Source organism: Notolepis coatsorum (assembly GCF_963971535.1).
Source record: "Notolepis coatsorum genome assembly, chromosome: 8".
Taxonomy (NCBI): Eukaryota; Metazoa; Chordata; class Actinopteri; order Aulopiformes; family Paralepididae; genus Notolepis; species Notolepis coatsorum.
In genome coordinates this window covers 85,512,978-85,528,055 of record NC_140172.1, presented here as the reverse complement: position 1 = coordinate 85,528,055, position 15,078 = coordinate 85,512,978, and the positions used below count along the sequence as shown (strand labels likewise).

The 15,078-nt window shown below is 42.9% G+C and overlaps 1 protein-coding gene across 1 annotated transcript in view; it reads left to right on the top strand.

The window, feature by feature from the left end:
• Window positions 1-4,501: 4,501 nt before the first annotated feature.
• Window positions 4,502-15,078, top strand: part of pwwp2a (PWWP domain containing 2A) — a gene marked incomplete at its 5' end in the record, with an annotated part of 37,144 nt that continues 26,567 nt past the window's right edge. The window contains one exon of the mRNA XM_084320678.1: window positions 4,502-5,685. Coding sequence (XP_084176804.1) covers window positions 4,502-5,685 — 1,184 coding nt within the window. The remainder of the gene's footprint in view (window positions 5,686-15,078) is intronic.

The following is a 15,078-nucleotide window of genomic DNA, read 5'->3' as shown; positions in this document are numbered from 1 at the left end:
ATCTAGCCTTTTGGCTAAATCTGGCATATTTACATTTATTGTTGATTAATATACACTGTCCCCTTTGCAAATAAACAAACTTAAACGTAACCTACATTATTTGTACAAAACTACCGTAACTCAGAGCATGGGGTCCACGGAGCTCACCGAAGCGTGCACTACATCCTGCAAACCCACTAATAAACTGAACAAGCTGGATGCTATACTGGAAAACATACACTGGTGTTACAAAGGGTCAGATTAAACCGAATATATGTATTTATTGATTGATATATATTGCATAATATTTGTATATCGTTTGATATCCCTTGTGTATTCTTTGTACATATACACGGAATATCCCTTTAACCTACTACAGACCATAATATTTCGTTCTCTTATTGGATGGCGTGCCACCAGCGCCAGTGTTTTACCCCCAGAGTCGAGTTCAAAGCTACCGTCAAGGCTTGTCTCAACATGCCCGGTTCTGCCCAGGACTACGAGACAGAGAGGAGGCTGGCACTAGATTATTCCCTGTACATATAAATATGGCGCAGGTGGATACAGAAGTAGTTCAGTTCAGTCCGCAGTCCGTTCAGTTCGAGTTCGAGTTACCCAAGTGAAGCCTCACCCGCTATGCAACGTGCGGTGAAGTGGGCCCGTACTGCCCCAAAATAGTCTTGTTTTATCCTAATACGTTTGTTCAACGTATCGTTCGCTCCTTACTAGTAAGCCTTCATTACGAGTCAAAGACCAAGTGAAGTGAGCAATTGTGTGTCTAAATAGAGCACTTATAGCCGCGTGCGAATAGGATAGTGGAGTATCATAGCTTGGTTGAGTAACGTCAAGTTCAACATAGTTAATGTGAAGTACCGCGCACCGGAGGATCTACACCGGCGCCAGCAGAGCCCCTTTCCGGCTGGATTATTATTATTCTTATTGCTTTGGACCAGGCTGTTTGGAGCGGAGAATAATCGTCTACACCCACTGCTGTGGGACCTGCCCGTGAGGACCATCATTCGAGCCCGTCTCTATTGGAGAGGCTGACCGGCTTTCACCTGTGCGACGCGCATACTGGGATTACAGCGGCTGCCTTTCGTCCGCTGATACAGGGAGTAATACCGCCTCCAGGAGCCTATATTGAGTACCCGCTGACCAGACTTTGCATTCGAACATTTGCTCCCCCTGCTGGCTTACAACCGGTGGAACCCCCCTACCAGTACAATAGATATAATTCCTAATATTCAATGTATATTATGTATCTTTTGCTGTAATAAATACTTAAAGACAACTTTGTGTGGAAACCGTATCATTGTGGAGGTGTTCTCATCAGATATACTCGTGTACGGTATGGCCAGTATAATGTACATAAGACGGTAGTGGTTTAATGATACCATACTTGATTAATACAGTCAGGGAATTGTACCCCTCAGTTACAACTGGTATACATAAAACCAAACAGTATGTGTTTTATTGACAAATGTATACAGTTCACAGATAATCATGAACCTGGTTTCAAGAAGGTGAACTTTACACTGAGTGTATAGGCTATAGATATAACCAATGTGTGCGTGCGTGTATACAGGCAACAGCCTACATATTCTGGTAAAATTCTAGATGTGTGCATTAACTTTGTATTATAATTAGTGCTGTCAGGCGATTAAAAAAATGTATCTAATTAATTACAGGATTTGTAATTAATTAATCTAATTAATCGCATTTTAATCGCATAACCATTTTATGCCTGATATTCTATATTCTATAATCATATTTCAAATTGCATGTGTCCGGATGGCAGAATTCAGTACTGTATCTACAAAACCTTCTGTTTAATCATCTTCCATCTATTAATTTGCTTAGATTTTTCAGGTCTGGTCAATTTGAGCATAGTGTTATTCACAGTCAAAGATAAAAAAAAAATTATTGATATTCTCATTTGGTTCATTACAATTTACTCAAGCCTAGTAACAGAAACAGTATTTCTGACACTGGGAATACATTCCTTGAGATCCATAGATGTCCCTAGAATCAGATACCAAGAACATGCAAATGGCCCATATAAAAAAAAGTCTGTAATGTGTATTCTACGTTCTTATGGAATGAATGAGATAAAAAAAAAATATTAAAAAAAAAAAAAAAAATTGTAATTCATTTTGAGTTAATTTTCATAACGCGATAATTTGCTGTGTAATTAATTCATCTAATTAACGCGATAAACTGACAGCCCTAATTATAATAATTATTTTTGTATCTACTTTTTTCTCCCCATTTTCTATTTTTCTCCCATCCCAATTTCGTATATTGTCCAATTCTACCCTCCCCTGTCTCGAACGTTGTTAGACCATGCCTCCCACTGGTCGGCTGCAATGTGGACGAAGCCTTGCATCACGTGTCCCCTCCGGTACACAAGGAGGCATCCGTCGCATCTTTTCACCTGCACTGCGTGGGAGGCTCACTCTGCCCCAGATGCTTCCTGATTCTGCTGTACAGGCGCACCAACCGACCTGTAGGAGTCGCTGTCCACAACGTCCGATCCCCACCCACCGGCTTTCCCACCCCCTAATACTGCCAATTGTATTAGTATGAACGACCAGCCAAGCCGGAAGCAACGCCGAGAGCTGGGCTCGAAGGCGAGCGCCTTGCCCACTGCGCCACTTAGCCGCCCTGTATTATAATAATAACAATAATAACTTGAATAGTTATTATTATAGGACCTTATATTATAGGTTATATACACTTAAGGTATAAACAGAAATGCATATTAATAACAATATAATACTTCATAGTTGATTTCTGATAACATTAAATTCATAATATCCTTTAAACGTTTTTTTGCTAAGATGTTTTTAAATGGTTTTTAAGTATATTGTAATATATTACATCCATAGTGTCTTTATACCTGTAACACTGTACATAATAATGCTACAACTCTGTATACATCTGATTATGAATGAATGAATGACCTTTATTTATATAGCACCCTTCACAGCACGAATGCACAGGGTGCTTTACACTACAGCTTAATATAAAAACACAATAAAAACAAAATCAGAAATAAATGACAACAACAACAAACAGCAGTTAAAAACAGTGAAACCAGATATAAAAAGTAGAATAAAAGAATTTGGATAAAATCATGAGTCACTAATTAAAACAAAAACTATAAAACAGTGAGGACAAGAAAAAAAGTGCCTATGCATGACCAAAAGCCTGTCTGAACAAATGTGTTTTTAATTGTTTTTTAAAAGAGTTCTCAGAGGGGGCAATTCGCAGGTCCAGGGGGAGAGCATTCCAGAGCCTTGGTGCTGTCACCTGGAAGGCTCGATCACCCCTTGTTTTAAGCCTGGACCTGGGGACCACCAGGAGGTGCTGATCGGCAGATCTGAGTGAGCGGGTGTTGGTGTAGGGATGGATGAGTTCAGTGATTAGCACTAGTAGTACTACTTTATATATTGTATACCCAGTTTAATCACATGACACATGTACATTGTATATTACTACTACTTTACTGTTACATTTGCACTCTGGTTGGATGCCAAACTTATTTTCATTGTACTGTACTTGTGCTGCATGATGACAATACATTTGAATCTAATCTAATATTCTGGTGGAATTATAGATGCGTGCAGTAGCTTTGTACACTTCATAGTTTTTTTCTGATAACATTAAATTCACAATAGCCTACGATTTAATTTATTGCTGAAATGTTTCCAGATGGGTTTTAAATATATTATAATAATAATATATATTTACATCCTTTGATATTTTTCTCCTAACAGAATGTTTCCAGATGGGTTTTAAATATATTATAATGTATACTTCCGCGGTTAGGTGGCCGAGCGGAGATTGCGTTCGTCACCAGCCCCGGAGCTGAGCTGGATTTGCCTGTTCGAATCCAGCTCACAGCTCCGGGGTTGTCACCAGCTTGGCTGGCCGTCTGGCGGGGTGGGTCCGGGTCGTTGTAAACAGCGACTCCTACAGTTCGGTCGGGGCGCCTGCTAAGCGCGGATTGGACGTGAGGGGGATAGTGTGGTCCTCCCACACGCTACGCCCTCTCAATGAGAATCCGCGCTGCCAGGTGAAAAGAAGCGGTGATTGGCTGGACGTGTGTCGGAGGAAGCACGTGGTAGCCTCCACTCTCCCAGATGATCTGACTGTGGGGGGTAAGTGCGCAGCGACCAGGAGGGGACTGGGAATTGGCATACGACTAACATTGGGATGGGAGAAAATCGGCGGAAAATGGAGGGGGAAAAAGACCAATAATAATAAAAAAAAAAAAAAAGGATACTTCCATCCTTTGATTGTCAGAAGGTTGAACAAACAATACAAACCAATCAGAGAGGACGTTTCCAGGGGGGTTTCTTTTGACCGGCGTGACTATAAAACCACACAACTACACAATGCTGTATTTCGCCGACCAATCGGAAGGGACCATTTTCTGAGGAGGGCGGGTTCTGTGACGCTCTCGTAGGGGGAGAGGATGGGAGGGGGTCCTGGCTGCTGCGAGCACAGCGGAAGGAAAATGGCGGCCGTGGCTGCAGAGCCAGGAGCTGCGGTTGTTCCGACAACAACAACAACAATAACAACAACGGCAGCGCGCGACGATGTCCAGTTCGAGTCGAGGACGGGAGAATCGGCGGTCGGGACCGACCTCAAGCCCGGTGAATACTCGCCGATCACAGGCCTCGTCGTTCGCCGTGTGAAGGATGGGGATGTGGTGGTGGAGGAGGAACGCGGCCATGTCAGGCCCGAGCTCGAGCTCCAAGCCGCGGCGGGAAAAGCCCCTTCGCTTGCAGCGGTAGCGGAGGACGCGCGCAGCGAAGAGGACAGCAACGAGGTTCTCACATCAGGCGACAACAACGAACTGTTATCTGAATACATGTCGTCCGACCGTTTGGCCCTGGACGTCTTCTCCCCGGTAGCGGTCGAGGCGGAGGTCGGCTGTAGTAGCGGTAACGTCACGGCGGTGTATCAGAAGAGCATCCTCCTCAAGGAGCTACAACCGTCGGCGGTCTTCCTGCACTCGTTCCCCGCGCACCCGCCCGCGACGGAAGCCGGACCGTCCCTGGCCGAACCGGCGGAGCCCACCGCGAACGTGACGGCGAACGAGTGTCGCCGTCACTCACTCTCCAGGAGGACCCAGTCTGTGGACGTCGACAGTTACAGAGCTTTCATCAAACCGGGCCCCGAGACGGTTGGTAACGAGACCGGTTCCGTTAGGCGCAAGGATGCCGCGGAAGGCGCTCTGTCGCTGGATCTTAACACGGAGACTTCGTCGCTCCAGGGACCGCAGCCCATGGACGTGGGAACAAGTTATAATAGTAATTGTGATTTTTCCTCTAGCGTTGGAACGCATAGTAACTCTGTCGTTACCGACGACCTCCCCCTAGCGTGTCAACCGGGTTCGGTTGTTAATAACCCGGCGCGGCGTCGCCAGGACTCCTGTTCCTCCTCGCCGTGCCGCTCGCCAAAACGTAAGTTACTAGAGACGAACTTAAAGCAGGATAAGATGGGAAACGACCCCAGCGTCACGGAGTCGAGTAGTGCCGAGTCGAAGCCCGCCGTGCCGCCTGGTTCTGTGGCTCAGCTGACGCCCGGTTCAGAGGTGCGGGTGTCGCTTGACCACATCATTGATGACGCGCTGGTGGTGTCGTTCCAGGTCGGCGAGAAGATCTTCTCTGGTGTTCTAATGGACCTCTCTAAAAGGTACGTGTTCTATTGGACCTCTCTAAGAGGTAGGTATTCTAATGGATCTCTCAAAGAGGTAGGTGTTCTGATGGACCTCTAAGAGGTAGGTGTTCTGATGGACCTCTAAGAGCTAGGACTCTGATGGACCTCTCTAAGAGGTAGGTGTTCTGATGGACCTCTCTAAGGTAGGTGTTATAATGGACCTCTCTAAGAGGTAGGTAGTATGTGTTATAATGGACCTCTAAGAGAGGTAGGTGTTCTAATGGACCTCTCTAATATAGGAAAAGGTCCACATAGAAAAGATGCTACAAAACAAACAGTCTTTAATAAATAACCCAATGTACCTCCAGTTATGATAGTGTGATACAGCTCAGTTATGATTTGTGTGATTAGAGTTCTAGACACTATTAGGGATGGGAATTGATAGGATTTTATCGATACGATTCCATTATCAATTCTGCTTATCGATTCGATTCTTTATCGATTCTCTTATCGATACCTGATCAATTTATAATTTAAATAAATAAATTGGAAATGCAACAGAACTAAGCTGGTTAGAATAACAACATGCAACTTGACATTTTTGATTGTCATTTACATTTATTGTTGAGCCCCCATGTCAGGGGCGACAGTGGCTCGGGAGGTAGAGCAGTCGTCTGGCAATCCGGAGGTTCCCGGTTCGATTCCCGCTCCTCCCGGGCAGCGTGTCGATGTGTCCTTGAGCAAGACACTTAACCCCTAACTGCTCCCGATGAGCAGGTTGGCACCTTGCATGGTTGCCTGCGCCGTCGTTGTGTGAATGTGTGAGTGATTGGGTAAAATGTAAGGAACAAATTGTAAAGCGCTTTGGATAAAAGCGCTATATAAAAAAGCAGCCATTTACCATGTCAGAAAAATACAAAAACTGTAAAAAATAAAACATTAACTATAGCCTACACTTAAATAAAATAATGTATTTGAGATTCTCTTAAATTTTTTTTTTTTTTTATTCTTAAACTAATTTAATCTATTGAATAACAGTCGTTATTCCTCTGACTTCTGTCTCACACACACACACACACACACACAGACACACAGAGCTCCCTCCCCGGGCCCCTGTCCTGTAGGTATTGGCTTGTGTTGCTACACGGACACATTTGTATGTTGCACCATGGTACTTCCTGTCTGACGGACTCAGAGTAGAGACTTAGTAAATAAACAATCCGGCTGTTATTATATGTGAACTAAAGAGTACAAGGTTTACACAACAGTCCCCACCCGCTGTTTTATTGTATTTGTACCTGTACTCTCCGCTGTCAGCTGTTTATCTCTCTTTGTGAGCTTGATTAAATAGCGTTAGCTCACGTTAGCTAGCGATAGCTCCGCGGCTCATTTTAGCTCACCCTAAACTAAATCAATGAGTATGTTCTAAAGCATTCAAGTAGTTTTCACTGCACATAATAGAAGTAGCCAAACAGCGGGAGCATATTACCAAAACCCAGGCAATTTCGAGCCCTTAATGAATCAAATAGAGTCTGCCATGGCTACATGCTAACGCTAACATTATTACGCAACTAGGAAAAACCTGGCAGCGATAAGGGAATCGAAAGTCACAGGAGCCACACGGTTCCAGGCATCGGCCAATTAGGAACCGGTTCCCAACCGGAACCGGTTTTCGATTCCCATCCCTAGACACTATACAGCTCAGTTATGATTAGTTTAAATATAGTTATAGACACAGCTCAGTTATGATTATTTTAAATAGAGCTATAGACACTATACAGCTTAGTTATGATTAGTTTAAATAAAGCTATAGAAAATATACAGCTCAGTTATGATTAGTGTGATTAGAGTTATAGACACTATATAGCTCAGTTATGATTAGTTTAAAATAGACGCGGCTCAGTTATGATTAGTTTAAATAGAGCTATAGACACTATACAGCTCAGTTATGATTCGTTTAAATAGTTATAGATACTATATACAGTTCAGTTGGGATTAGTTTAAATAGTTATAGACACTATACAGCTAAGTTATGATTAGTTTGATACACTATACAGCTCAGTGATGTGTTTAAATATAATTATAGACACTATACAGCTCATGTGTGATTAGTTTAATATGGTTATAGACACCATACACAGGGAGCGAAATTAACTTTTTGACTCACCGGCCAGTGGCGGGTAGATGGGAAGAATCTACCCGCCAAGCATATTTCTTACCTGCCAAATTGTTTTGATTAAAAAAAAATATATATATATTTTATATAAAAAAAAACATTTTTAAATAAAATATATATTATATAATCATACTTGTAGTTGTATTATCTGCGAGACATCGCCACCACGCAATAAGTCAAAATGCTCGCTATCTGCAAACAGCTCCACTGTCTGTGTATACTTGAGTAGCCTCCAGCTCCAGCAAGGATTCTCCGGCGATGCAGCTAGACCCTATACTAATTAGGGATGGGAATTGATAGGATTTTATCGATACGATTCCATTATCGATTCTGCTTATCGATTCGATTCTTTATCGATTCGCTTATCGATACCTGATCAATTTATAATTTAAATAAATAAATTGGAAATGCAACAGAACTAAGCTGGTTAGAATAACAACATGCAACTTGACATTTCTGATTGTCATTTATTGTTGAGCCCCCATGTCAGGGGTGACAGTGGCTCGGGAGGTAGAGCAGTCGTCTGGCAATCCGGAGGTTCCCGGTTCGATTCCCGCTCCTCCCGGGCAGCGTGTCGGTGTGTCCTTGAGCAAGACACTTAACCCCTAACTGCTCCCGATGAGCAGGTTGGCACCTTGCATGGTTGCCTCCGCCGTCGTTGTGTGAATGTGTGAGTGATTGGATAAAATGTAAGGAACAAATTGTAAAGCGCTTTGGATAAAAGCGCTATATAAAAAAGCAGCCATTTACCATGTCAGAAAAATACAAAAACTGTAAAAAATAAAACATTAACTATAGCCTACACTTAAATAAAATAATGTATTTGAGATTCTCTTAAAATGTATTTATTTTTTTATTCTTAAACTAATTTAATCTATTGAATAACAGGTCGTTATTCCTCTGACTTCTGTCTCTCTCACACACACACACACACACACACACACACACACACACACACACACACACACACACACACACACACACACACACACACAGACACACAGAGCTCCCTCCCCGGGCCCCTGTCCTGTAAGGTATTGGCTTGTGTTGCTACACGGACACATTTGTATGTTGCACCATGGTACTTCCTGTCTGACAGACTCAGAGTAGAGACTTAGTAAACAAACAATCCGGCTCTTATTATATGTGAACTAAAGAGTACAAGGTTTACACAACAGTCCCCACCCGCTGTTTTATTGTATTTGTACCTGTACTATCTGCTGTCAGCTGTTTATCTCTCTTTGTGAGCTTGATTAAATAGCGTTAGCTCACGTTAGCTAGCGATAGCTCCGCGGCAAATTTGAGCTCACCCTAAACTAAATCAATGACTAGGTTCTAAAGCATTCAAGTAGTTTTCACTGCACATAGAAGTAGCCAAACAGCGGGAGCATTTCGGGAGCATATTACCAAAACCCAGGCAATTTCGAGCCCTTAATGAATCAAATAGAGTCTGCCATGGCTACATGCTAACGCTAACATTATTGCGCAACTAGGAAAAACCTGGCAGCGATAAGGGAATCGAAAGTCACGGGAGCCACACGGTTCCAGGCATCGGCCAATTAGGAACCGGTTCCCAACCGTAACCGGTTTTCGATTCCCATCCCTAATACTAATACTCTACATTCAGCATGCAAGGATTCTCCGGCGCTGCCGCTGGACCCTATTGGTATAACCTTACGGTTCTTTGGTCTAATCTAATCACATTCATCAAGCCCTCAGCTAGAATACGCGTTGAATCAATGTTATAAGACATTGATATCAGGAGCTATCTGTAGCTACTGCTAGCCCGCTAGATAACATTAAGACAATTTAGTTTACTGGGACATATAGAGCTCAGCTAACGTGAGCTAGCTAACGAGGGAACGGAGGTATTATGCACTCGAGTCGACTATTGCTGGAGCATGTTGATATCAGCAGCTATCATTTGCTAGCCAGCTAGATACCGCTAGACAATGCCTCGTCATGTATTAAACTAAAAGTGAATAGTTGACTGGGTCATTGTTTAAACAGTAACGGTAGCTCATGGAGGTCCGATCTAGACTAGAGCAGACTGCTACCATTCTGAGAGCTTAACGTTAGCACTAGAGCTGCGGGCGAGCTGCTACCATTCTGAGAGCTTAACGTTAGCACTAGATGCTGCAGGCGAGCTGCTACCATTCTGAGAGCTTAACGTTAGCACTAGATGCTGCGGGCAAGCTGCTACCATTCTGAGAGCTTAACGTTAGCACTAGATGCTGCGGGCGAGCTGCTACCATTCTGAGAGCTTAACGTTAGCACTAGATGCTGCGGGCAAGCTGCTACCATTCTGAGAGCTTAACGTTAGCACTAGATGCTGCAGGCGAGCTGCTACCATTCTGAGAGCTTAACGTTAGCACTAGATGCTGCGGGCGAGCTGCTACCATTCTGAGAGCTTAACGTTAGCACTAGATGCTGCGGGCGAGCTGCTACCATTCTGAGAGCTTAACGTTAGCACTAGAGCTGCGGGCATCTGTGTTGATACGAGCAGAAGCCAATAGTATCCCGCTGCAGGGCTGGCCCGGCTGGGTGGATATGACTCGTTGCCACGGTTTCTTTCAAAATAAGAATATCATACGAACCGAATGCTGCTAACTGCCGGAGCCATCGATATTATGACTCTAGCTGCGCTTGGGCCGGAAATGAGACCCGCACAGATTTTCAAAATAAGAGTATCGTTATGAACTACACGTCTACACGCCACACGGCGGGCAGGGCTCTCAGTGGCAAGCGCCAAAGGTAAAAACTGAGCGCCCCTGGCGGGCGGCGGGCTTTAATTTCGCCCCCTGACCATACAGCTCAGTTATGATTAGGGATGTCCCGATCACGTGATTGGAATCGGCGTCGATCACGTGCTTTTCAGAGGATCGGGATCGAAAAAAAAAATTAAATAAAAATCGGCAGTAAAGATTTTTTTTTTTCAACAAACATGACCATGTTCACGTCTTAAACTCATACGGAGGCCTTAGTTTTGGTTTTAAATTACATATAATATATCATTAATGTATTTATTGTCACACAGAGCAGAATAATTGTCCACAACAAAAACATTCCCTTTAATTTACACCTTTGCAACAAACACATTCCCTTTATTTAGACCGGCTACACGCTCACATCACAACAACCAGGGAGCGAAATTAACTTTTTGACTCACCGGCCAGTGGCGGGTAGATGGGAAGAATCTACCCGCCAAGCATATTTCTTACCTGCCAACTTTTTTTTGATAATTTTTTTTTTATTATTATTTTATATAATTTTTTTTTAAATAAAATATATATATTATATAATCATACTTGTGATTGTGTTATCTGCGAGACATCGCCACCTCGCTGTCTGCAAACAGCTCCACTGTCTGTGTGTATACTCGAGTGGCCTCCAGCTCCAGCAAGGATTCTCCGGCGCTGCAGCTGGACCCTAAATGCTACATTCAGGATGCAAAAGGATTCTCCTGAGCTACAGCTGGACCCTATTCAGCAGCCCTCACTCATGCGATGTAAGCCAGGGACTCGAATACGCATGTTGTTGTAGGACATTGATGTCAGGAGCTATCTGTAGCTACTGCTGGATGGCGTTGGGACAACGCCTCAGTGAACTATTTAGTTTACTGCGACATTTCGTAGTGACTAGTGAGCTACCTAGCCAACGGAGGTATTATGCACTGGACTATTGCTGGAGGATTTGTTGATGTCGGGAGCTATCCGTAGCTAGCCGGCTGGATAACGTTACACAATGCCTCATGTATTAAACTAAGTGAATAGTTGACTGGGTCATTTTGTAACGGTAGCTAACGTTATCTCACGAAGGTCCCACACTGACTAGACTAACGTCACGGTGAGGCAATAGCCTCTGTTTACATGCAGGCATACAGAAACAGGTGGGGAGGGGTAGCAGCAGCAGCAGTGCGCGGTGCGCTGCATGTCTGTGCTGAGACAGTGAGTGAGAACTCCGCTAAAGAATTGGACCATGATTTTCGGTTTTCACATGACTATTTGATTGCCCACCACACGACGGTCAGACCTCTTAGTGGGAGGCGCCAAACGTAAAAAACTGAGCGCCAATGGCGAGTGGCGCTCTCTAGTTTCGGTCCCTGCAACAGTACAACACGTTGCTCCCGAAACACTGTTATCCACTCACTTGAACAGCTAGAGGTTTGGAAGTTGGAACTAAGCATTTTAAAATAGAAAGTCAAGCCAGTCCAACAGCAATTGCAATGTTTGCAAGGACGACATTCCGTGTGGAGGAACAACTCATGAAGCAGCGGGCTGGAGCCTGGAGGCGGACTTTTAAGACTAACTTTTCACCTGGATAACGTCATTTATTTGCTGTGACTAAGGATTATCGTCGGCGTTTCAGACCGTAAGTCGAACACTGAATGTATACTAATGTGCAAACATATATTGAAACTTTTAATATTTCTCATGAAGCACATTTCTCAGGGTTAATGTAAAGAGCCGCCTCGCTCGCGCCCCTCCAGGGACTATAGCTAGAGCCATATGAAATCCGTTTTATTATTTTCCAAATTCCATTTAATATTTTCCCAAATTCCGTTTTTTCCGTTTTAATATTTCAGAATTCTGTATTTTGCTTTTTATGCTCATTTTACCATCAGAAATAGTGTCTAATAAGTGGGAATGAATAAATGTCCACAATTGAATAAGATATAACAGTCCATTTAATGTGTTTAAGTGCTGCAACTCAGAAATACAGTTCAATTTTACACAATATTTTTCAATTAATATTGTGACAAAATAAAAATACACATTTCAAGTGTAAACAATAGATACAGCTAGCTACTACTGACATTATCACAATGACAATGTTAGCCTAGCTATATCTATTATATTGTGATGAAATATAGTAATGCATAATTTAGGCACCTTTAGTTTAGTTTATTTCGTTTATAAAGGACGGTGTATAATGACAATCGTTTGCATTAAACAAATGGATGGGTGCACTAGATTTAGCAAGAAGCTATCATTTCCATCTATAGTAGTCCTATGTACTGTAACGTTTCATAGCTATTTAAGTTTATTTAGATTATAAAGGGCAGTGTATAATGACAATCGTTTGCATTAAACAAATGGATGAGTGCACCAGATTTAGCAAGAAGCTTTCATTTCCATCTATAGTCCTATGTACTGTAACGTTTCATAGCTATTTAAGTTTATTTAGATTATAAAGGGCAGTGTATAATGACAATCGTTTGCATTAAACAAATGGATGGGTGCACTAGATTTAGCTAGAAGCTATCATGTCCTAACGTTATAGCTAGAGCTGCCGCGGTATTGATTATTTCCTTATCGCACAAATTTGCAAAATATTTCCTACCGCCGCGGTTTTTACCGCACGCACACAAAAAATTAAAAAAAAAGTTTGAATGCATTTTTTTTTTTAGTAGTAGTCTACTCTTTATAGCATATAGCCTATAGCCTGCCTCTAGTCTAAATGTCTATCTTTAGAGGATGACTTTGCAGCATGAATATTGTTTGGGATTCGGCAAGCACGCATTAGTTATTGAAAGTGAAACACGGATGCGCAGTTCACTCGGTGTCGCGGGCACCCCCCCGACCCTTTCTTATTATTATTACTATAAAGTTACTACTTTATAATAAAGGCATTCGTTTTGTGGCATTGACATTATATAGTTATGCGTTCAATAACATCAGCGTATTTACCGGACCATAGCAAGCAATACTCTATTCATATCTCAGTTCCTTTCTTTGCTCAGAGCGTGCTGACTGCTGAGTTGTCCCATTCTGCGGTCTGTTAATAACGTTTTCAATCAGACAAGTGTATAGAACGAAGGGCTTTTATTATAACATTCGTTGCAGACCGTAAAATCATTATGTCTCGTTTAGTACTCCTGAAGAGCGATGATAGTCCACTCCGGCGGAGAGTTAAAGCTAACGTTATTAGCTGTTGTGATGAACTGACATTCAGGACGTAAAAACGTGTGACGCGTCTCTCTTCTGACCAATCAGTGGTCTGCAATGTTTCACGTGACTTTTCTGGTACCCAATAGGGTCGCTTGGAACCTCGATAGACGAGTAGGGTATATCTGCAGAGCCGCAAGCCCAACGAGAGGAGGGTAAATTATTATTATTATTATAAAAACCAGCGGTGACGCGGTATTCAGCCTACTCTGCGGTGGCCGTGATGTAACAGCGATACCGCGGTAATGCGGTAATCGCGGCAGCTCTAGTTATAGCTATTTAATCACAATAGTGTCGCAAGTGTTTTTGCGGGTCCAGTCCAGGGAACGTTGACAGAATTTGCAAAACACCTTATCACCGGAGGCATAAAAGTCATTAGGATACTGTTCTGCTCTGAATTGAGGGCTTATTGCAGAATTTCTTAGCTTCTTGACGATGTTAACACTGAAGCAGCCAGACGCTTGAGCACCGCTGTGTTGTGTGTAACACGCTATAGCGTCCCCGCCTCCCCGGTCGCGTGTGCACCAAACGTTCCACCCAAAAACACAATTTCAGTCCAGATTAGGCCAAATTCTGCAATATTCCACGTTTTGCAGTTGATTCCATTTTTATTGGTTAATTCCGCGATTCCGTGAACGCGGATTTCATATGGCTCTACTATAGCCAACAGAGGGACTTGTCTTGCTCCGCCAGTTTCTGACAAAAATGTGTCAAAATTGATTACTAATGTGAAAGATCGGATCGGGAACGATCGGAATCGGTAGATATTTAAAATCACATGATCGGAATCGGATCGGGAGCAAAAAAAGGCGATCCGGACATCCCTAGTTATGATTCGTTTAGAATAGACACTACAGCTCAGTGATTAGTTTAATATGGTTATATAGACACCATACAGCTCAGTTGTGATTCATTTAAGTATAGTTATAAACACTATACAGCTCAGTTATGATTCGTTTAGATATAGTTATAAACACTACAGCTCAGTTATTATTTGTTTAGATAGTTATAGACACTACAGCTCACTATGATTCGTTTAGATACACTATACAGCTCAGTGATATGTTTAAATAGAGTTATAGACACTATACAGCACAGTTACAGGCAGGGACCGAAACTAAAGCCCGCCGCCCGCCAGGGGCGCTCAGTTTTTACCTTTGGCGCTTGACACTTAGAGGGCTGCCCGCCGTGTGGCGTGTAGACGTGTAGTTCATAACGATACTCTTATTTTGATTGTGCGAGTACAGATTATAGCCTCTCGTCTTTTTTTTCCCCGCCGCGAGATCGTTAAAAAACTACAAGTCC